At 39.5% G+C, this 25,421-nt stretch overlaps 1 protein-coding gene across 6 annotated transcripts in view; it reads right to left on the bottom strand.

The window, feature by feature from the left end:
• Psd3 (pleckstrin and Sec7 domain containing 3) overlaps positions 1 to 25,421 on the bottom strand; it is a 567,268-nt gene that overhangs the window by 24,156 nt on the left and 517,691 nt on the right. For all 6 annotated transcript variants that reach the window (XM_048801652.1, XM_048801653.1, XM_048801654.1 and 3 more), the window contains 3 exons: positions 21,966 to 22,123; positions 19,181 to 19,325; positions 11,311 to 11,454 (listed from right to left, as the gene is read on the bottom strand). In XM_048801652.1, coding sequence (XP_048657609.1) covers positions 11,311 to 11,454; positions 19,181 to 19,325; positions 21,966 to 22,123 — 447 coding nt within the window. The remainder of the gene's footprint in view (positions 1 to 11,310; positions 11,455 to 19,180; positions 19,326 to 21,965; positions 22,124 to 25,421) is intronic.

Here is a 25,421-nt window from a genome sequence, read left to right as displayed (position 1 = left end):
CTTATTATTCTAATTTCTTTTTGGTTTGTCTTTAAAAAAACAATTCATTTTATTCACTTTTTTTTTTTTTTTGGTACTAGAGATTAAACCCAGGGGCACTTAACCACTGACTGAAATCCCCCGTCCTTTTTATATTTTATTTATTTTGAGACAGGATCTCACTAAGTTGCTTAGGGCCTCATGAAGTTGCTGAGATTGGTCTTCAACTAGTGATCCTCTTGCCTCAGCCTCCGATGTCACTGGGATTACAGGTGTGTGACACCCTACCTATTTTCATTTTTAAATGTAGCTATTAGAAAATTTAAAACGACACACGTGTGGTTTGCAATATAATACTACTGCACAGCGCTGGTCTATGTACCCTGACATTCAAATACGAAATAATCTTGTTATGCATCTAACACTCCTAGGGATTTTTGTGAGAATGAGCTATTCTAATAAAAACCTGATGTTAATGTGTCATTGTCTTCAAAAATATAAAGTTGGAAGAAAACTTATTAGCTAGTTCACCTAATCCCACCTCATTTTAATTTTTTATGTTCTTTTTTAGTTATACATTACAGTAGAATGTATTTTGACATATCATATGTACATGGAGTATAACTTCCCATTTTTGTGGTTCTCATCTCATTTTGATAACAAGGAAACAAGGCCCCCAAAGGATAACTCTGTGCCAAATACCTCAATGTTAAGACTAACGTGGCCTTCTCAAGCCCCAGTCTAGTGATTTTTTAAAATTGTACCATTTTATCTCTCAGCATATTTATCTTTTTCCTGCAGATTGTACCTCAATGGAAAGATGACCCTCATCAGAACAGGCATTCAGGCATTTAGTAATAATTATGGGAGGGATTTTGAGACAGGGAATCATTACTGGCTGCTTATTCTGTGTTATGGTTTGGATATGAGATGTCCACCAAAAAGCTCATGTATAGACAATGCAGGAATGTTCAGAGGTGAAATGATTAGATTGTGAGAGCTATAACCTAATTAGTGGATTAACCCATTCAATGGACTAACAATCTGAATGGATTACTGGGTAGTAACTCTAGGCAGACAAGGCAGTGGGGGAGCAGATAGCTAGGGACACACCATTGGATATTACACTTTTTTCCTGGTTCCTTGCCCTCTCTCTGCATCTGAGTTCCATGAGCTGGGCAGCTTTCCTTCTCCAAGCCCTTCTGCCTCACCTTGGGTTCAGAGCAACAGAGTCAGCCAAACATGGTTTAAACCTCTAAAACCATGAGCCTAAAATAAACCTTTCCTCTTGTAAGTTATTCTTTTCAGGTATTTTGGTCACAGTGATGAAAACCTGACTATCACACTCCGCTTCTCAGGTACGACCCTAGTTCTTTGCAAACATCTCCTAAACTATGGTTCCAAAAAATTCTGTTGCTAGCCTTCTCTTTCCTTTAAAGGCATCTGTCATCATTTACAGATTAAAATTCAGAGCTTTTTATCACTGTGCCATCATATGATGCAAAATGAAGTTTAAATGACTGCAAGAATCATGTCTCTCATTAACTGGACTGAGCATCCAGACAACTGCTGATCTTAGATCACTAGCTTTTGACTCATAAAGACTTAGTATCCCATCTAAAAAGGAAAAACAAAAACCCTTTTGAATTCCCCCAAGAATTCTATTAACCTGCGCTATTTCAGTTCCTCAGATTCAAATACATAACCACTTTTGTGATGCTGTCTATACAGGGGACAGCATTCAATTCCAGGCGAGACTCAGTTATTAAGACCAAGGCTATGGCTACTAATCTTCTTTAAGTTAATGGAATTTCTCCTTTGCTTTCACTAGGAAGAAAAAGAGGAATAACTGCTACCTTTGTACTTTTATGATCAAGGCCACTTATCACTAAATAGCTAGATAATTTTCTTTCAAAAGGTGGGTTTGCCTTTTGACAGTGGGCACAGTACTGCTCTAGGAGAGGTTATACACAAGATGAGACCCTAATGTGAGCATTACTAATTCAATGTTGACAAATAAAAGCTTAACAGTCTGAGGAAGCGATCAGATGATTCACTCAGAAGGGCATACGTCAAATCAACCACCCATTCAACCACTATGCAACCAACACCCAACAGTAAACCTGAAAGTTTACAACTTGAAATTTACCTCATGTGTGCCTCTAAATGTACACTGCTTTAGGTTTCCCCAATGATAGTATGTAATATATACTTTTTCTCAAATATACCAATGTCGGAAGAAATCGTGTCATTTTTAAATGCTGACAAAAATTAGAAATTCAGAAAAAAGATGCATCTTGTTTTAAGAATGTACCAGATTTTTCGGTTTAAAATATTCTGTCTTGGGAAATTTTACAGTCTTGTTACTGTAGACATTTGTTGTTTCTAAAGTTGAATTTCTCCTGGGTATGGTGGTGCAAGTCTGTAATCCCTGTGATTCTGGAGATTGAGGCAGGAGGATCTGAAGTTTGGGGCCAGCCTCAGCATCTTATTGAGACCCTCAGCAACTTAGCAAGACCCTGTCTCAAAAATTAAAAAGTAAAAAGGACTAGAGATGTGGCTCGGTGGTAAAGTATCCCTGGGTGAAAGACAGAAGAAAGGAAACAAAAGAAATAAAATACTGTCTTAGCCATGTGGCTAGTAAGGGCCTAGCTGTCTAAAATCATGAGTGTATGCTGCTCTTGGTCTCAATTCAGAAGTGGGCACTTGGCTGAATTCTAGCCTAGTAAGTTAAGGGCACTGCTCCAAGTCTTGGTTGCAGGGAAATAGGTTTCTCTTTACTGCTGAATTATAATCTAAGAACACATACCTGGAAGAATATTCCTTCTCATCACGAAAGAGCAATAGTTTCATGTTTTGTGCTGCTATGATGTAATACCTGAGACTAGGTAACCTTTTAAAAATAGAGGTACATTTGGCTTGTGGTTCTGGGGGTTGGGAAGTCTAAAAGCACAGGGCCCTGGCATCTGCAAGAGACGTGAGGCTGGTTTTCCTAAAGCTGAAGGTGGGAGGACAAAAGTGAACAAGAGAGGGCCAAGCTCAATTTCACAGCAGATCTTTTCTCATGATAATCAACCCACTCCTGCAATGACAACATTAATCCACCTGGGAGGGCGGAGCCCTCATGACCTAATCACCTCTTAATAGATCCTCTCTCTCAAAACTGTTGCACCCTGGGGAACACATACAAACCATAACATTCCACCTACAAAATTCAGGAACTTCACACAATGCACAATTCATTTGCTGCTTCCCAATAAACATGCTACTTACATGGAGTTATGCCCCGATAAACCCATTATATGTTGAAAGTATCATTAGGTCATAAATGCAATTAATACATCTAATCTGCCAATCACCACAGCCCAGCAACACAGCACACTGTCAAGTATTGATTGTTTACTTTCATGATTGTGTGCTTGACAGGGAGTTACAGATCACTGCTGCTGCCCAGTATCACTAGTGTATGGTACTGCACATAACTAGCCCAGGAGGGAAAAAAAAAATCAAAATTCAGAGTACATTTTCTCCTGAATCCTTAGGTTGAAAAATCCTAAATTGAACTAGCATAAATCAGGACTATCTGTTATCCCTCAAAGTCAGGATCAACTCTCAAGTCCCAAGTCCAGAGTCTCAGATATCTAAGTCAGACTCCAGACACAATTAACCCTGAGGCAAATGCAGGATTTCAGCAGTGAGTTGAAAATAGACATTCCCTTTCCAAAAGGGAGAAACATATGAGATAAAAGGGCTGACTGCTCTCAAGTAAGTGTGATACCCAATAGGAAAATCATTAGATCTTCAAGCTGCAGAAGTTTTTTTTTTTTTTTTTTTTTTTTAAAAAAAACTCCATGTTCTGTATGCTGGGCACATTGGGAAAGCTTTGCTGGGCCTATCCTAGGCAGCAGCTCCATGGATTTTAGTCTCCTTTAGTTAGTTCCTTGAGGTTCTCCCAGGCTGGCACTGCAGGCCAACAGCTTTACATTCTGGGATCTTGAGGGCAGCTTTGTGCTTGGGGCTCCAATATTGCTTAGAGGGAACTGTGGTGGCCTCACTTTCAGGGTTCCACGAGCCACTGCCTTAGTGGGAACCATTCAGGGGCTTCTGCCCTGAGACAAGTCTCTGCCTGAGCTTCCAGCTGTCTGCCACATCCTTTGAATCTAGGTGAGGAAGCCAGGCCCCTGTAGCGCCTGCATTTTGTATAACTGCAGAATCAGCACCATGTGCATACTACCAAGGTTTTATGGCTTGTGCATTGCAAGTGGAGGGTCAAGTTGCTCCTGGGCTTGCTAGAACCATGACCAAGATGGCTGAGGGTAGCTATTGCCCTGCACAGCCTTGGAATTTGGGGAGCAGAGTTCCAAAGCTGGGCAGGGCAACAAATGTTGACATCCCTTGGGTGCCTCTTTGAAAACTGCCCTCAAGGTCCTGCCTGGGGCTGTTGGGAAAGGTAGCCTTGAAGATCACTGAAGTGACCTGGGTCTCTCTCTCTCCCGGTGTCTTGGTGATGATCTGCTCTATCCATGTTAATCTCTAGCAAGTAGTTGGTTGGCTATACCTGGTTTCTTCTCCTAAAAAGTTTTTTCACTCTTTACATGAACAGGCTGCAAATTTTCCAAATCTTTCTGCCCTGCTGCTTCTCTCTAAATTATAAATTCCGTCTTTAAATAATTTCTTTCCTCTTTCATCTTACTGTATATGTGGTTAAAAGTAGACACACAGTTCCTTCAATATTTTGGTTAGAAATTTCTTCTACCAGATCTCTGAGGCTCATCACACTTAAAATTCGACCCTCCACAAAGCCCTAGGATACAGACAATTCCACTGAGATCTCTGCTTCTGTGTGGAGGCAGCCTTTACTTCAGGCTCCAATACTATGCTTCTCATTTCCAAAAACTCATCAGAATGGTCTTTACTGTCTATATTTATGCCAATATTCTGACCACAATCACTTGAGTAATTTCTAAGAAGACTTAGATTTTCCCTGTCAATGAATTCCTTCTGCTGAACCTGCACCAGAAGCACCTTTAATGTGCTGTTTATGGCAATTAAAGCTTTCCCCAGTATTCAAAACTCTTTCAGCCCCCCCTTAATATTGTCAAATGTCCATATTACCAAAAACAAGATACAGATTCAATGTGAGCCCCATCAAAATATCAAAGACATTCTTCACAGAAATAGAAAAAACAGTCCTAAAATTCATATGGAAGAATGAAGACCCAGAGTGGCCAAAGCAATATTGAGCAAGAAGGGCAATGTTGGTGGCCTCACAATACCTGATCTTATAATTATACTACAGAGTTATAATAACAAAACCAGCATGGTCTTAGTATCAAAACAGACACGGAGACCAGTGGAACTAACTAATGAGAAGATAGAGACAAATCCACATAGATACAGTTATCTGATCCTTGACAAAGTGGCAAAAACATACAATGGAGAAAAGATAGCCTTTTCAACAAGGTGCTGAGAAAACTGAATATCGTATGTAGAAGAATGAAGCTAGAGTCTTCTCTCTCTCTCTGAACAAAAACCAACTCAAAGTGGATCAAACATTTAGGAATTAGACCAGAAACACTGCAACTGCTAGAAGAAAACAAAGGGTCAACACTCCAACATATTGGCATAGACACCAACTTCCTTAAAATATGACTTCAAAAGCTTAAGAAATAAAACCAAGAATCAATAAGGGAGATAGTTTCAAATTGAAAAGCTCCTGCACAGCAAAGAAACAAAAATGTAAAGAGAGAGCCTACGGAGTGGGAAAAATATTTGCCAGTTATTCTTCCAACAGGTACATCCAGAATATAGAAAGAACCCAATAAACAGCACCAAATAACCCAATCAATAAATGGGCAAATGAACTAAACAGACAATCCTCAAAAGAAGAAATGTAAATGGCCAAAAATGTATGAAAAAATGTTTAACATCCTTAGCAATCAGGGAAATACAGATCAAATCTATACTGAGATTTCATTTCACTCCAATTAGAATGCCAGTCAACAAATAACACTTGGGAGGCTGCGGCAGGAGGATCACAAGTTCAAAACCAGCCTCAGCAACTTAGCTAGGCCCTAAGCAACTTAGCAAGGCCCTGTCTCAAAGCACAAAATAAAAAGGGATAGGGATGTGGGTTAGTGGTTAAGTGTTCCTAGGTTCAATTCCTGGTACTTTTAAAAAAGAAAAGAAAAAAAAAAAAAAAACAAATAACAATAAATGCTGATGAGGACATGGGGAAAAAAATGTATACTTATACATTTTGTTGGACTGTAAATTAGTTACCACTTTGGAAGGCAGTATGGAGATTCATCAAAAGACTAGGAATGAACTCACCAATCCTACTCCTCAGTATTTATCAAAAAGAACTAAAATCAGCATATTATAGCAATACATGCATACCAGAGCTTATAACAGCATAATTCATCATAGTCAAATCATGGAATTAACCAAGATTGTACATCATTAGACAAATGAATAAAGAAAATGTGATATATATATTATATATATATGCAACAGTGTTTTGCTCAGCCCAAAATAAAAGAATAAAATCATGTCATTTGCAAGTAAATGGATGAAAACATCAGTTTAAGTGAAATAAGCCAGACTTTGAAAGTCAAGGGTCAAATGTTTCTTCTCATTTGCATAAGCTAGGGGGAAAAAGGGAATTAAAGAAATCGGGGGTGGGGGGAATGTCATGAAAACAGAAGGGAGAACAGTGGAAAAGAAGGAGATTGAAGGGAGGAAGGAGGGATGGGAAAGGGGAGGAACTGTAGAATGAAATTGACGAAACTATGTTATGTGCATGGATGAATATATCACAATGAATTAAACTTTTATGTCTAACTATAATGCTACCATTAAAAAGAAATTAATAGAAGGAAGACCAATAGGTTAGAGGAAGGGGATCGGGGGAAGGAGGAGGGGAGGGGAGGGGAAAAAAACCTGTTCCAGCCTCTACCTGGTACCCAGTTCCAAAGCCACTTCCACATTTTCAGATGTTATAGAAATAGTTCCACTTTTCAGTAACAATTTTCGAGTCCGTTTTATGTGGTTACAACAGAAAAACTGAGACTGAGTATAAAGAACAAAGAATGGTTTGGCTGGTGGTTCCAGAGGCTAGGATGTCCAAGAGCATAGTCTGGACATCTGAGGAGGGTCTTCATGCTTCATCATCCTATAATGGAGGGCGTGAGAGAACAAGAGTGGGCAAGAGAGGGTTCAACTCATCAGGCACCACCTCCCAACACTGCTGTATTAGGGGTTAAGTTTCCAATTCATGAACTTATGAGACCCATTCGAACTATAATAGAAGAGTTTATTCCAAAGCCTATGCAGAAAAATCCAAATAATACTCAACTAACATAACTGGCTGCAGCCTCCATAATAGGGTTTACAAACTCAATGCCTTCAGTGGTCAGGCCATTAACACAAAGTGGAAAGCTGTGGATATGATGTAACAGGGAGTAATGGGAAGAAGACAGCTTATCTTTCTAAATGAATTAAAACAGATACAACATTGTGCTGGCCACAGAAAACACAGTGACCTTAGGCACCTATGACTCGTCTGGACTGTGTTGATCACTCTTTTCTAGTGAGCTCTACAAAGACTCTTGGGAGCCCTGGATCAACTTGACCCTCAGGAGTCCCTCTTTAGTAGATCAGTCATGTTAATAGGTTTGGCCTGCTACCCCTTCTCCCGGCCTCTACTCAGTCTAGCTCAACAGAAGGATTACTCAACTCTATTACAAACATGTGAAAAATATCTTGGAATAAACATCATTTTCCCTTTCTAATCATGATTGCTTTTTTTTTTTTTTGATTAATATTTTTTTTTTATTTTGTCTTTTTTTTTTATTGTTGGCTGTTCAAAACATTACATAATTCTTGATATATCATATTTCACACTTTGATTCAAGTGGGTTATGAGCTCCCATTTTTACCCCAAATACAGATTGCTTTTAAAGCTGAAGAAACAAAGCCCAAATATCGGGGCCAAGGATAGTGCTATCAAGGGGATTTTCTTTTAATGGTGCAGTCGGCATTGAGGATCTTCTCAGCACAGTTTAACCTACTGTGTTTCGGTTGCCTGGAGTCTTGTAAGTTTTAAATCTGATACAAACAACCCCTGTGATACAAACCACACATTCCCTAATATACCGAAGTATGATGATGATGAAAACATTTAAAAGTAAAATAGGAGCTAAATAAAGTAGAAATACTTTATAAAGATATGAGGCCAATTTTTATACTTATTTTCATAAACTTGCGAGATTAACAGTGAGTTTCTCAATTTAGACCTGTGATGCTTAACAAGTTTTTCCAAAGTAAGATTAGCTTCCAAATGAACTCATCTGAGAAAATAACAGCCACAACTATGGGTAATTTATTTAAAACGAACAAACAAACCATCTACCCCTCCTCCACTAATTAATAGTCAAAGAAGAGAAAAGTGCCAGTCTGGTCAGTCACAGCCCATTCTGAGTGAAATTTGCTGCTTTAGGTAAAAATGAGACCTAAAAATGAGGTTAACACGGAAGTCCTCTTATAGTCTATGTCATCTTCTTATAGCCCTAACCCTGTGAATTTACTGGAATTTCTAATGATTGAGTGTGAGTGGGGGTTTGGAGAATGTGGCTCGGCATGAAGAACTGTCTGTACTCAAAGCAACCTGGGACAGAAACCACTGAAATGCATAACTTAGGAACAGCCCTGGTGTTATCACTAACAGCTTATTATTGCACCAAAATAAAAATGTTTTTCGTTATCAAGACTCAACAAACAATTGTCCTGAAACCAGGGGAGTCTCATGATGATGACCTACTAAGCAACAGGCTAGAGAGCTAAACCAGGTTTCAATTCCTCACGGCTGAACATGCAGACAGGCCTAGTCTTCTCTGTCACTGCACACTGAAGCCCCTGAACTTCAGACACTGCCGTCTGTTCTCACCTGCTTATCAGACTTGTTTTCATGGCAGCTTCTGGCCCTGTAAAAATAACTAATACTAAGTAATTCCCAGAGAATTATTTCCTGTGATTTTTCTTTTGTACATAACGATAAAATTTCATTAAGTCTCTCAGTCTGTATCAAGTGCTCAGTCAATACTCTAGGATCTGAGGATACAGCTCTGCATAAAACACACACACACTGGCCAATAGCTGTCTCCCTGTACTTGGGGAATGAAGCAACCACTTGGTATGATGCTTATAAAGCAAAGGATGCTACATAAGGACTGCCACAAGCACTCATAGGAGACCAATTCTGGTGGCTGAAATAAAAAGTAGCCTCTTCATGATACATTACTCCAGTTTTCATTTAGTGAAAAACAATGACTCGCTTTCTAAAGAGCAGCGCTGATATGAAAACCTTTGTAGATGACATCTGTACAAAGTGAAGCACCTTCTACCTTCCTGGTTGATACAGATTAATGCAGCTGGACACCAGCCTGACATGCTGTGCCTAGGAGTGTGAGCCTGACTCTGCCTGGAATGCAGTCTTCATGCTCCTGGAGACACAATCTGATGAAAGCAGGACGTCATCCCACAAAGCAGGGTCTCACTTCAGGTCAGGAAACAAAACTGTTGGAGCTTGCTGGGCTGCATTTCCAGAAAAAGGGCACCACAGAAGATCCAAAAGCGGGTGGTGTGCACCAAGCAGCAGCAACGTCTCCATCATCTCACGGCTGCCCCGCCTTCTGGGGACAGGCTCTTCCCTTCAGAGTCAAGGGCTCAAAGCAAGGTGCTGAGTACTGGAAGCAGGGGATGGAGGTGTTGGGAAATTTAATTACAATGTGTGAAGCCAAACAGTCTATGGCTTAAAGATACTCCAGAAGTGTGAAGAATAATGATTGCTTTTTGAGAACTCTCATTTCCCAAGAATGAACAAGTCTGGGGAACGATGAACTACTTTGTTTTTTGTTTTTTTTTTCTTTTTAATATTTTTGTCAAGTCTTTTTTGCTGCAAGGCTTCCAAAGTTTTTGCCAGCAAACTTATACCTTTACCTAAAGAAAGATTCCTCTTGGGATAGTCATCTGACCAGAATGATGACTTCCTTGACCATGGAGAAAACTATCATTTGGATCTGTGATGAAAGTGCCATCTGTTAGATCTAATGCCACACTTGATGACAGAATTTTTTTTTTTAACTCAGGAAGGCTTCTATGAAATCCTGTCTGATTAAACAAGCAAGGACAAGGCATAGGCTGAAAATGAACCTGAGGTCCCTGCTCTTTAAGAGCTCAAAGTCTTATTTAGGGGGATGTGGGATCCACTACAGAGACAGGCCAACATAACTTTATCACAAAGCAAATTGGGGCAAGTGTTACTGCAGATTAACCCAGCTGGAGGTCCAGAGCAGGTTGGCTAGGAGGATCTGGGCTGCTCCTTGAAAGAGGAGCAGGACTTGCAGAAGATGATAGAAAGAGCATTCGAGGTAGAAGGAGTAGATGAGTGGAGGTATACAAGTGTATTTAGGGAGAAGAAAAGAGGATGGTCAGATGGGACTGAAGGAGAAGGAAGGAGGAAATAAAGGGTCTAGACTTGCAATAAACATGAAGAGCCACAAACAGATTCAGCACATCCAATGGAAAAAATATTTGTAACATTTTTTTTTTTTGGCCAGGGAGGGGGTACAAAGATACCTTAAGTGTCTAACGATGTTGGCTGAGGTGATGAAATGGAGGATTCTAACACTAATTTGGGAGAAAACTTGGCCAAAGGAACCATTTGGAACTATATTGCTTTCAGCTTGCTTTTAATTTTTCTGCCTTTCTGCGTCACATCACGTGGATCCTCACCATTCTTCCTAATAACCACACTTGCTGTTGTACACCAGTGTGCGGCAAGCCAGAATCCTCTTCTGAAGGGTGGTGAGTAGTACAGGAACAATACCCTGGTGTCGCCTAACGACAAGAATATGCGGGGAAAAGCTGGTGCTTCCCATCACCCTGTCACTCATTTCCTCTGCTATACTTTTCTTGGACTCAAACTATGCAGCAAGAGACCCACGGACACAGAGAGCAGCTGTGCACCCTGACAAGTCCTCTGCAGTTTTTTTTGACATCACAGCATTTACACAATTCCAAGTGTGCATGCTGCTTGCTGTTAAACGTATAAACTGGCAGTCACTCTCTGATGTTAGTTTGGCACGTAAGTGGAATCCCAAACACAAACGGCCATCAGGACCAGGATCGCATTAGGTACTGGTGTTAGTATCGAGCTCCCAGGTTAAAGGCAGGCTTGGGGCGAGCGCCTCACAGTCATGGTAACTTAAAAACTTTCCTCCCACAGACCAATTGTAACAGAATCATTTGTTAGCATCCGGTGCAGCATACCTCAAACTCCAGATAGTGGTCTTTCAGCTTGTACTCGTCGACCTCCTTGGCCTTGACTTTCTTGTCAGGGGGATAGGAGCGGTGCTCAGCCAGCTCAGTGGTGATCTGCTTCAGCTTGCCTTCATGAGATTTCAGTTGTTCCTCCTGGCAGGAAATTATTGATCCATTTAGTGCACAGAGAAGAAATCAATTAAAAAAAATGTGTAGAGTGCCTTTAAAAATCCCTTATGGTGACTAACTTTCATTTACCAGAACAGTCTAAGGTGCCTCAGCAGGAGGCACATCCTTCCAACTCGCCAGTGTTGGTGTAATTCTTCCCAGGATGGCAACCCAGGCCATCCTAACTGGGCCTCCCCAACCAGGCCTCTGATTACAAAACCAAACGGCTTCAGAGCCTGCTAAGGAATGCAATGTCACCAAGCTGGGACAAGACCTTTAAAGAGAAACCAGATTAGGCAAGTCACCACATGAACAGCTAAGTGCCTAGCCTGGGCACCACATAACTTGGCTTCTCAAGTATGCCCGCTCAGCAATAACTGCCTGAGCGCCCGTCTTTCGGAGTGAATGAGCGTCTGTCTGCAAATTTCTTTCTTTTTTTGAGATAAGCAGTACTGCAAAGAAATACTTCTTCTCTAAAATTTATCATATGCTATTCTAAAAAATGTGCTATGCTTTCTCCCTCCAAAGTAGCAGAGGGTCTCTCACTTCCTTCAACTTCACTGACCTGAACTAATCATTCAATTAAAATGCACTCATTGACTGCTGCCTGAACAGCATAATTATAGGTTCCATCTGCCAAGGTAATATGGTTGGTCCTATGTCAAAGAACTTCCATTCTAGGGGTGCCATTTATACCTCCTTGGCAATAGTGACCTAAAAAGATATGATACTGAATCTTCTCGCAGAATTTTAAAAATAGTCTTGAGACAAAGACATTGGAATTCTCTTGCATTCCTAAAGTTGGGTGGCAGCTTACTATTCCACTTCCACATGTAAATTATCCAAATTCTTGATTATAAATTTTATATGTATAAGAAACAAAAAGATAAACGCAAATGAAGAACTGATTAAAGGAGGCAATAAGCATGTTTTACATAACACCAACATAATTTTAGAATATAAAAGTTTTATTACAGAATGAGGGGAATAACTTAAAAGACTACCAGATAATTAATAATTATGAATGCCAAATTAAGGTTATATAACATCCTTGTAAATTTTTTGGAAGATATCCAGAAACTATAAAGTCACATATAATATCTTAGGGATTTCTGTAATAGTGCACATCTTAAAAGCCAAATAAGAAAAAAGAATTCAAGTCTAAAGCCATAAAAAAATATTGATATATATTAAAAAAAGTAAAGTTTTGGGCTGGGGTTGTGGCTCAGCCATAGTGTGCTTGCCTAGCACATGTGAGGCCCTGGGTTTGATCCTCAGCACCCCATCAAAATAAATAAATAAAGATATTGTGTCCAACCAAAAAATAAATATTAAAAAAAGTAAAGTTTTAAAAAGCAGAGAACATTAGTGCAAAGATGAACAGAAGAGGTAGCAAGAACACATGGAGTGAAAGAAAGATGACAAGATTCATTTTTAAATGGGAACAAACGAGATATGTGTGCACCGTGGTCACTAAAACATTATTCACAATAGCTAAGATATGGTCACAACCTAAGTGACCCACAACAGATGTGTGGATAATGAAAATATGATATGTATACAAAATGGAATACTACTTAGCCTTTAAAAAGAAGGAAATTCTGTCCTACATCACAGCATGGATGAACCTGGAGGAAATTATGTAAGGTGAAGGAAGCTAGGTATGGAAAGACAAATGCCGCACCATCTCACTTATATGTGAAATACATAAGAAAAAATCAAGCTTTTAGCTGTAGAAAGCAGAATGGTGGTGACAAAAGATGGAGGGACAAGGAGATTGGGGAGATACTGGTCAAAGAATACAGAATTTCAATTAGAATGAGTTCCAGAATTCTTTTGTATATCATGGTGACTACAGTTAATAATAATAATAACGTGTTATATATTTCAAAATTGCTGAGATGGGTGTGATGGCATAGACTATGATCCCAGTGACTCAGGAGACTGAGGCAGGAGGATCACAAGTTGAAGGCCAGCCTCAGCAACTTAGTGAGGCCCTAAGCCACATAGTGAGACCCTGTGTCAAAATACAAAAATAAAGAGAGTTGGGGATATAGCTTAGTGGTTAAGCACCCCTGGGTTCAATCCCCAATACCAATAAATAAATAAATATAAAATTGTTAAAAGGTTTCAAATGTTCTCATCAGAAAAAAATCAGTACATGACTTGACAGACACATTAATTAGCTTGACTCAACTGCTCCACCATGGACACACGTCACACTATATCCCACAAACACCTACCTTTGCACCTTCTTTTACACAGAGTCCGAGGAATTGGAAGCCTCCTAAGGAGACCCTGGCCACTGCCCTTTAGAATGAAACAGAGATCCAGAGAACTCAAGCACCTGCTCCAGGCCACCGACACAGCAGGAGTGCATCCTCCCAACTTCTAATCTTAAATTCACTTGGGGACCCTTTCTTAAACACACACCCAAGCTTCAAAACCTTCTGCTTCTCAGTGTGCTGGTGCTGAGCTCAGCACCCTCAGAGCTCCTCAGATCCCTCACCCCCCATGCCTCCTGCCACAGCTCTCCAGCTCGTGGGCTACACGCAGGTCTTACGCACCCTGCATGCTCCAGATCTTGCAATCTCTTTCCAGTTACTGCAGCATTGAATGTGTATGCCACCTATTTGCCACAAAACTCACTCTGACCTAAGTGTGAATTTTACCTCCTTGACTGAGTACAAACTCCAAGAAGGCAAAATAAGGAGGATCATTTTCCCTTTTCCTTTAATCTTCCAGTGTCTAGCAAGGAACTCAGCAGAGACAACAGTACATGGCACTAACAAAGACCTTATGCTTCTACACTGGGAGCTGAGACCACTGTCGCACCCATTTCTACAAAGCTCACTGGACCTATCCCTCAGTAAACAGTAGCTGAATACATGGATTAAAGAAAGAGGGTGCTCATATTATTTCTTCTGTGTTTTCAAGGAGAAAGATGATTTAGAAGGCAGTGCAAATTACAAGTAAAATCTGCAATGCTTGAGCTCTATTAAACCCAAGAGGTAAGGATTTTAGAAGAAAGAACATTTGCCAATAAGTCCATTTGAGAGAGAGATTGCTGAAAACACTATCGCTAAGGATTTTCTTTAATCATTTCAGGTTTAACGCACTTTAAAGACCTTAAACACAGTGTCCTTAAACACACTTCCACATGATTCAACTAACTGTCTTACTGAATGTTTAATGTATATTAAACACAGACTCTAAGAAATGAATAAGAAATCTAGCTACTCGGGAATAGTGTGGTCACCAAGTAAGGTCATGCCAAGGAGCCTGGACTGTATCTTACTGGCACAAGCGAGTACATTAAGGAAGTGCCATAGCTGGACCTGTTTTCATCAACACTGGGAAGGGTGGCCTGGAGGAGAGCACCTCAGGAAGGTGACTTCATGAGGTACAAGTATCCAGAGGAGCAGCGCAGACGAAGGGAGGCAGAAACTGAGTGGAGGGAGAGGGACCTCAGGTGGCTAGACAAATAGTCCTGGCCAGAGTTTTATGAAGTGGGGCGTGTACAGCTTGCCAAAATGACCCAATGGGGAGAGTTGTAAAAATCAGTATTGAGATACAATTTTAAATTTTTATAAAAACCGTTGTATCCCATAACTGTGCTGAATTTGATCACAAGTTCTGTAAGTTTTTAAATGGAGTTCTTAGGCATTGGGAACCGTTTTTTAATTATTTTTTAAAATCTAANCCACCCAGCAGGGTACTCACAGTGCTGTAACATATATTTTATAAATGGAAACTACCCAAGAGGTCCTGGCATTTGGGGGAATCATGGCCAGCCTGTGGGGGCATGGAGAAAGGAAAGGTGGCCAGTCTCACAGATGCAGGACCACTGGGTCAATGCAGTGGTTTTCAGTGGGAGCGGGTAGCTTTGACCCCAGAGGACATTTGGCAAGGTCTGGAGACGTTTCTGGTTATTAAAATTAGTGGAGATGCAGTTGCCATCTACTGGGTGGAGGCTGGGGACACTACTAAACACCCTGCAGTTCATAGGACAGCTTCACACAATAAAGAATTATCTGGGCCAAAACATCAACAGTGCCGAGAGTGAGGGTGACCAGGCTGAAGGAGAGAACAGTCTGTGAAGTGCTGGAGAGAGGAGGGACGCTTGCTTCAGGACGCGCTGGAGGTGTGCTGGGACTCTGCACAGACATCTGCAAGAGTGTCCACTGATGTGGAGGGCACACCACTCCCCTGCGCCAGCTGCATGGCAACTCACCTCTCTTTAGCACCACACGCGTGGTTTTACACTGTGCTTCCCATACTGTCCTGTTACTCTCAGAGGTGAAACATCTTTTTAAAAAAATTGTTAGTACATGAAATGATGACCTGGGTGAGGAAATGATATGGAAACCTTAAACCTTAAACACATTCTAGATCTCCTCCTTTCCAGATGGAAGTCTTGGTGATTTAACCGGTGGTGGCAGGGAGATACTCATCACATCCCTTTCTCTAGAAGTCCCTAAACAGCACAGCTGTCTTGTCTGAGGTGACAATGGTGGATGCTTCTCTTTGCTATTGCTTTCCTACCTAAAATTCAATCACTGATCACTAAACATGTGCTCCCCCCACCTTTGTTTGTATCTCTGGGGATGCACATCCAAAATGAAGAAAAATATTTTTAAGATTATGCATTCTATTTTTTGTAAAACACTGTTTTTTTTTTTTGTTTTTAAAAAGAGTCTGCTTTGATAAAGGTGCTTGTTGCCCGTTTTCCTGGCAGAAGCACACATAGAGATGAACACATTTCCACATGCATGTGTCTTACTGGGAGACAGCTCATATACAAATAGGACAGCAGGGCCTTTTGAAAAATAGGAAGAAAATAAAACTGTACATTCTATAGTGAGAGAAGAACAAGGAAGAACTCTGATGTTGCTCTAAGCTCCATAATGTTCCTGTGAGTGACACACTCATTAAAGCCCCTCTTTACCTCAGTCACTTTCTCTCCTGCTGTTTTCACAGAATCATGAGATTTATTAAAAATGATCTATTAAAAAATGATCACTATTGCAAAGTCCCACACTGAAGTGAATGAACAAAACTCAACATCTGAAGACATTTTTTTGCTTCCCATTTTCTCCTCCTAACTTCATAGAATATGGTTTGCTATTCATGTGCTCTGTCTGTGACTGTTTATGTGATATGTTGCTGAGTACCCAGATTTAAAGCTGGGAAAGGATTTGCCTTTTGGGTTTGTACTTCAGTTGGACAGACGGAGAATCTGGCCAACATTCTTTCTGGTCATCAGTAAACGCTGCCTCCTTTCTCTTAGAATGCTGTAACTATTATCTTTGAAAACTAAATGCCTTTCTGTCCTGTGAGTTGAGCTGGCTTGGTCCTTTCTACTCTCAAAACCGTGTTTTGGGTCACATGGGAACTATACAGTCATAATAATGCTTATGTAATAACCAACCAGTACATGTTAATGATAATTATGAATGAGGGTGGAAAACACAAGAGTCTTTTTCCAGAAGCCATGTGTCTCTCTTCTTACTACTAGTCTTTCTGATTTTTGTAATTTATGGCAAGACTAGCGCATGTTCTCTTCCTTCACCTACTCACTATCTTCCGTCCCTCTCTCAAAGACGACCAGTATGGTCTGTTTCTATCAGTCCACCAAAACCGCTCTTGCCAAGTTTACCCAAGGACCTCACTGAAATCTACTATCAGCTAGGTTTTGTCTTTATTTTACCTAATCTTCTCCTTCTTAGCATAACATCCTCCATGTTTGGTTATTTTAACCTAAATAACTTTTCTTAAAAGTTATTTCTCAGGTATCTCAGTCTGCTTCTGAGCCTAAGGGTTACATCACTTACAGAAAGAAAGAAGAAAAGGATTCAGGAAAAGACTCTGAAAGAAACAACAGGGAGGAAAGCAGGAGCTGGTGAGGAGAGGTTCCTCGAGCCAGGTCAGACACTGCAGTCCTGGGCGACGCCCTTCTTCCTCCACTTTAGCCATGAGAACATCTGTTCTGTACTCTCATGAACTTCCACTCTACCAATTTCTTTGACAACTAACTTAGCTATTTTTCCTCTAGGTTACTAGATGGTCCTTGGGGGGCCTTTCTGCTTCTCATAGTATCTTTCTTCTTCTAACGCTTTTATCATATGGCAATGGAATAATTTTTAAAGTGCAAATATGATTACATTACTTTTCTGCTTAAAAACTACTGTCCTAAAGACATCCAGGAACCACGGAAGCTTCCAAAATCATGCACATGACAAATAGGCCTGCAATGGTTTGAAAGTTCCCCCTAAAACTCATATTGAAGTTTACCTTCCAGACAGTATTGGAGGTGGGACCTTTCAGAGGTGATTAGGCCATGAGGGGCCACCTCCCGTTGAGAGTGGGTTAGTTATCATGGGAGCAGTCTGCTCTAAACCTGAGGCTGAGGGCTCGACTTTCATCTACTCATGCCCCTCACCAAGTCATGCCCTCGGTGACGTTAAGACTCTGCAAGAAGGCTTGATATCCGACTTCCCAGCCACTAGAACTGTAAGGAGGTAAATTAATTTTCTTTATAGAGTCCCCAGTCAGGGGTACTCTGTTATGGCAGAACGGCCTAAGACAAGCCTTTCATGATTTTGCCTACCTCCACAGAGGTCCACTTCTGACTTTTTCTCAAGACCACTCAGGTCATGTTGGTAACTTGGTGTGGCTCCTGCACCCCAGTGTCTCTCCTCTGTAGCTCTGCCGGATCATCCTGTTATCTCATCTCACACCTCACCTATTTTTCATCCTTTAAGCTTCATGGAATATATCACACCTCTTCTTTACCTCCAAGGCCACCCTAGCTGTCCTACCCTGTGCCCACATGGCCTCTGGACTTAACCCTTCCTGGGCAGCTCTCAAATGCTTCATTTGTATTTGTCATCCTTCAGGAGAGGATCTGGGTTTCATCTGTCTTTCTAGATCCACAGCCTAAAACCATCTTTGCTATACAGTAGGGACATAATATATGTTTACTAAGTAAATGTCATTGATAATTGTGCTATGAAGGAGGAGAACAACAGCTAGTTAATACCAAAGCATTCATTGATCGTAACCAGATTAAGTGATTTCTACTGTTACAGCAATAAGAGCTCCACAGAGACGTCAAAGTAGCTCCAAAATCCTTGACTGATCAATGTCAACAGGGGTACTGCAGAGAGGGTTAAAATTGGCAGAGCCTCAGAACAGAGTTTTTATGAAAAGATGACAAAATTTGACAAATGTTTTTTTTTTTAGAATTTTATGTAAATACATGTGGAACAGAGCTCTGATGCACTTTGTATTAATTAGCTTAGAAAATGCAAATATTCCACTCACCTCTTCTAAGGGGTAAGGAAGGCCTTTCCTGCTCTACTGTGAAAAGGGGAATCCCTGAAAATGTTTTTTATATCTCTAGCACCAAATATGGTAAATGCTCAATTAAATGAACTAATAATCAATGGATGAAAAGCTTGCTAACAAGCCTGGACATCACCCCAGTTTTAGCCAGTTAAAAACAAAAACAAAACAAAACAAAAAACAAACCAGGAAAGTATAACTCAAGTGTAAAATATACTGGTATATTACATTTTGCCCCATTTATACAACATGGGGCAAGGTCTTCCATCTGCCTTCCAATAATGGAGAGCATTATTCAAATACAAATATTAGCAAAATTACAAAGGACTTTTTTCCATGTCTACAGCAACATCAAATGAGTTACCTGAGATAATTTTGTCGTAGTGGCAGGCAGAAGCGGGCGGCTAAACTTCTTCTGAGAACCAATGGCTGCTGGAAACGGTGGTGCAGAAAAGACAGCTGCAACACAGTTGATTTTGCTTATCCACCCCTGCATCTCCTCTGGACTCCTATGAGAAACAACCATGAATATGTCAGGCTATTCTGTGTCTAAGTGCATCATACCTTGCCCATTGCTTATTGCTGATATAAAATGGCATATGAAATCATTTATTCTTGGTACAATTAATCATTGACACAACCTCACTCGAGGTTAACAGTCTCAACAGCAGTCACCAGGCAGTGGAAGGCACTGGAACCCTGAAACCTATCTATGGTCATCAAAGCCTATGACTATGCCCTGAGGATACAGATGGAAAAAAAGAGAAATGTATTCATTAAACTACTTTCTGTTGGAAACTAGCCTAGGCCAAAAGTTAATTAAAGATTTAATTAATCTCTTTTACTCACATAATTTTATTTTAAAATCTGACTGAAGCATACATTGATGAAGGGAATGTAAAAGGGCATACCCACTTTGGAAAAGTTTGGTAGTTTCTTCAAAAGTTAACTATAAATTTATCATACACCACAGCAATTCCACTACTTTGTTGGTACCCAAGATAAATAAAACATAAAGCTACACAAAGATCCGAATATCAATTTTCATGACTTCCTTATTCCTAAGAATCAAAAAGGGAAACAATCCAAGTGTCCATCAACTAGTGAGTGGATAAAACAGAGAGATAAATCTATATAAACAGTATTCACCAAAAGGGTGAAATACTGATTCATGTTATACACAGCATGGATGAACCCCAAAACATGAAGTGAAAGAAGGCAGAAATAAAAGATCACAAGTTGTACGATTCTATTTACATGAGTAGTCCAGGAAACAATAGTACAGAGACAAAAAGTAGAATTAGCGGATGTCTGGGACTGGAGATGTGAATGCAGGGTGACTACAAAATAGGGCACTGCTCTGGAACGAAGGAATGTTGTAAAACTGGACCGTGGGGCCAGATGCACCATTCTGTACATTTAGTAAAAATTGTTAAAATATACGTTCAAAATGGGAGAAATTATGGTAGATAAAGTGGAGCTTAAGAATGCTAACAAATGTCCATCTGAGAGGAGGTGGAAATCATTTGATATCATATTTTTAATTCACATGCCATTATATCCAGAAAGCCCCTCACTGACAACACTTAATATCTGTGACTTCATAAATGAGGGAAAGAAATGGTCACGAAGCAGAAAAGATTATCTGCCATGCATATGTCCAACAAAAAGGTGAAATAATCATTTAATCACTTCCTTTACTGACTACTCCAAAAGAACCCCACTAACCTGAGACTGTGCTACATATTAATTCCTCAGTAGAGCCAATGTGTGTTTCTAGTTGAATCTCTCCAACTGACGAATTTTTGCATGGGTTTTACCTGAGTAACCAGATCTCCTTAGGTATTATATCAGATATAAAAAATACTAGAGAACAGAAGAATTTAAAATACCCTTTCCACCTAATAGCTGTTATTTACACATTTGGTTATGAGTCCCTTTGTAGGATGTCCTAGTCCCAAATTCAAAAACCCTGTGTCACTTGTTTTCACACAGCACCTCATGTCAGCAATTTTACTCCTTCACAAGTTCAATGACCATAAGCCTCCAGAGGTCTGGCTCTTGCTCTCATTTCTCTTTTTTTTTTTTCCTGATCTTACCTTGCCTTGATAAGGCATAGAGATAGATACTTGTACCATCTTGATGTCAAACTTGAATTTAGTTGGGGTCAGCTGATGATATGATGTTGAAGGTGATTCTAGAGTTAGGCTCAATCCACGAATCATTAACCCTGTCCTGCTCTAGAAGCTCCATTCTGAAAACCCAAAGTTCCTCACTCCACAAGTCCAGGATTCTTCAAGAGGAATGCTCTGCTACTAATCTCAAGTCTGTCACTGGCCCTCTCATTTCCTTATGCACAATATGATTTGCGTTCCGAAGGAAAAAGAAACAAGGGAACAGGATGAAGATATTCACTTACAGAGCAGTTTCTCCACACCAGGCAACCTGGGAGGCACTTAATATACTTATCGAATCCTCGCCAGGACCCAATGAGACAAACATGATTACCCACAGCAGCTACACACCAAGGTTCACAGAGGTTAAAAAATTATGTGCCTCAAGCTAGGAAATGGTGATTTGAATCTTGGACTACTTTACTCATGTTATGAGAGAACTTGTCTACTAAAACTCTCACATCTTATTAATGAGGACACTGAGCTCTAGAGATGGCAAAGAGCTTACTAAAAGACACAGAGCTACTTTATAGTGCACAAAAAACTAGAACTCAGGGCTCTATGTTTTTGTGTTAATTTTCTTAGGCAGTTGTCTTCCCCAACGAAACCAGTTCATGACATTTGACTACAACTCAACAAATTTCCCCTACAGACCCTGATTCTATTCCTTAGCATAAAGCAGTGGTAAGCAAACTGAAGAAAACCAAAACGAAGTCAGGTGTGGTGGCTCATGCCTGTAATCCCAGTGGCTTGGGAGGATGAGGTAGGAGGATCTCAAGTGCAAACCAGCCTTAGCAATGGCGAGGTGCTAAGCAACTCAGTGAGAACCTGTCTCTAAATAAAATACAAAACAGGGCTAGGGATGTGGCTCAGTGGTTGAGTGCCCCTGAGTTCAATCCCTAGTACCCTAAAAAAACCCAAACCCAAACCAAACCAAATCCCAAACCAAGTAAGAACCAAACCAACGACACATACTGAGTTTGAAACAGCAAGACCCTCCAGTCGGCAGTTTTTAGCTTAAAGACGTTGGGCTTCTTCTCGTAGTCAGTGGCCTTGGATGCCAGGGCGTGATGCACACTCACGGCATTTTTCAAGTCCTCCTCGGACAAGGCCTTTTCTGGCTTATATTCATCCTACAGATAGGCACAGAGAAAGCAAAGACAAGAGTGTGAGATGAGATTCTCTTTTTAAAACCTAATGGTAAAAAATTTTAAAGTCCATAAAAGTGCATGAAAAAAAGTGAAATGAATGATGAGTAAGAATTTGCAACTTCATAAAAGTCAAAGGGTATCACAATGTTCCAAACATTTGCTACCAATGAGTACCTAAGAGGCATTAAAAAAAATTCTGAAATATGATAATTGAGGCAGAGAGGTAAGGAAGGGCTATCTATCACCTGCATTTTAAAGTCATGTGAAATGAGGCTAGATTTGATAGTTACTGTGAACTGGCTTTGAGTTTAGATGGATAAATGCAAAAGTGGGAAGAAACCCATCAACACAATTATAAAGGAAAGTGGAAACATAGCCACTGTGTTCTTTGCTCTAAAAGACACTACATTTTCCTGCTGCTTTCTTTTCTGGGGCTTAATATTACCAGAAGAAAAATGAAAAGTAAGTAAAATAAAAATGATCCAGCTCTTCTGTTGAAAGTAAAAAATCAATTTAATAAATAAGAGAAAGCTTAGCTCAATTGCCATACTTTTTTTTTTTTTTGAAAAGTCAACATGACATAAGAAGGCAGGGGATACACAAATGCAATTTTATTTCTGGACATCAAATGCATAATTCGTAGAATTTAAAAAGGGTCAGTGTGGAATCCCTTAAAAATATCAACAGAAAACTCCAAAAATTGTGCTCTATATGTGTAATAAGAATTGTAATGCATTCCACTGTTGTGTATTTACAAAAAATAATAAAAATCAATAAAAAACCCAGAAAACTCCAATTAGTAGAATTAGAATTTAAAACAAGTTTGTTACTACCTATATATTGCATATGCTATGAATTGTTACAGGAGACTGACATCCAGAGTTCAAGGTCCCTCTTCCCATATCTTATAAAAAATGTTGAATAAACTTGTATTTCTCCTATAAAGAAAACACACTCACACACTCGTGACCCCCCTTTAATTCACAGGAAAAGCCTAAGGGAAGATTATTCTCTTACTGGTTTCACAAAATTTCAGAAAAACAATTAAAATCTCTCTAGTCATGATCCCTATATCATACACAAATCAAGCAATTCAAATGTACTAAGGTTGCTAATTCAAACCGAAGTTTTATTTTTATTACATGAATGATCAGTGTCAGAGGCAGTCCTGGAAGGCAAAGGTTTTCTGTTTAAAATACAAAGCAAATACCAGTAGCAATATAAAGATTACCCAAACTTATAACACTACATGACAATGTTTCCACATTGGGATTGGTTTTATTTTGTTATGCCTCAGAAGTTGCAAACTGCTGTTGACACTGCCAGTCTTCTAGAAAGATAAGATAAACGAGAAAAGGAAAATACAATAATAAGTACAGGAGGTTTACATGTTCTCTGTTCTTACATAATTACTGCTAAATCACACAATTACGATCTAGTTATGATTTGAAGTCTTTCTTGTTCTTTTAAAAAGGGGTCCCTGCCCCTCACCCCCCGCACCCTGGTGATTTAGCATTCCCAAGACCCATGACTCTTCTTCCAGGAGGATTTTTATTAGAGCTGGAGTTTGAAGACGAGGTGCATGATTACAAAATCTGCTCCTGTCTCAGGATGACGCCATGAAAAAACCCTGCCCCTGCCTGTCTGGTCCACTGCCCAATGTGACCACTTAGTTTCTAGACAGGAATCTGAGGCAGATAAATAATGGGAAGGGAAGAAACGACCAGGGTCAAAGTGACCTTCAAAGAATTAGTATGCTGCCTCCATTTCCACACGTGCTGATCTGCTAACAGCTGACATTTCAGTTTGCACAGCGAGTAACCTAAAAATGTATGTGTGCCCTTTGTGCTATTCTAGGTCAATGAACTGGGCTTTTATCTTAATTCCTCTTCTCTACTTTTTAGTTGTTGTTGTCTGACTTTCTTAAGATGACTATTTAGCTCCTTTGTTCTTCATATTTCTTTAAGAAAGAATTTAAGGTTATGTTTTTTCTTTGAGTATGAGTCATAGTGTGTAATGGTTTGGAAATAAAAAGCAGTTTTTTATTGCTTTCTAGATAGTCTGTAGTTTTAACTTTTTAAATCTCTCCTTTAATCTTAATAGTATCAAGAAATGTGGTTCTCACATTTAAGGCACTTAAAATTTTAGTTATTTATCATTATAGAGTTCTAAATTTATGGCTTGTGACCAGAGAATGTGATCTACAAAAGGTATATTTCCCCCCAAATTTATTACAGGTATCTACATGTTAACTTTTTCTTAACGTTCCATGGGTATGCTAAAAGCTTATTATTTGAGGGATGAATATTTATATTCAACTTTACTGACTCAATTCTACTATGTCCTTGCATTTTTTTTTTGCCAGTTCACCCCTTGATACAAGTATACTGATCATGTCTACTGTTGGATTTCAAGTTCTCCTTATGTCTTTTCTAAAAATTTTATGCATTCTAATTTGTTATGACAGCAGAAAGCAATTCAATTCACATTACACAATTAGAGCATAATTTTTCATGTCTCTGGTTATACACAGAGTCACACCATTTGTGTTTTCATACGTGTACTTAGGGTAATGATGTCCATCTCATTCCACCATCTTTTCTACCCCCATCAAGTTCTCCTTGTGTTTTGAACAGCACTTGTTTTACACTTTAGTTACTATGTTTTTTGGTGCATTTGGGTTTATAATTATTACTTTCCTCATAACTATGTGTTATCATTTTAAAATATTCTTCATCCTGTTCAGTGCTTAATCTTATATGATGAAAACTTATAAGAATCTCGCCCATAAAAATGATCTATTTCTTTATTCCTTGCACATTTCTAAATAGATTTTGAATGACATTTTCGACCCATCTCCCTCTTCCTCATTAATCCTAATGTTTGCCAAAGCTGTTTAGTACATTTGTTCTGCAGTCTTACTAAAATTATCTTGTATTATGCACTTTGTTTCAAAAGACTTATTTTGTACTTACATTACACATTCCCTGTCTCTCCTATTCCCTTATTCTTCTAGATTTAATTGTGTCCATGTTTCCTGCTCATCTGCTTACTTTCTTTTTTCCATTCTGACATCTCCATTCTAATCCCTTATTATTTTCTCTTCTCTCAAGTATTTGCTTCAGGTGGGTAATGTGCTTTTCAATCTTCTCAAATCTTTCATTTTCTCTGACAGGACAGAATTGTGTATGGAACTCGTGCTTGCAATCCTTGCTACTCATGTCACATATAGTCTGGAGATGCTATTCTATTTCATCTAGCTTCCAATTTTACAGAAGGC

Source organism: Marmota marmota, unplaced genomic scaffold (assembly GCF_001458135.2).
Source record: "Marmota marmota marmota unplaced genomic scaffold, marMar, whole genome shotgun sequence".
In the NCBI taxonomy this organism is placed as follows: domain Eukaryota; kingdom Metazoa; phylum Chordata; class Mammalia; order Rodentia; family Sciuridae; genus Marmota; species Marmota marmota.
This window is presented reverse-complemented; position numbering and strand designations above follow the sequence as displayed.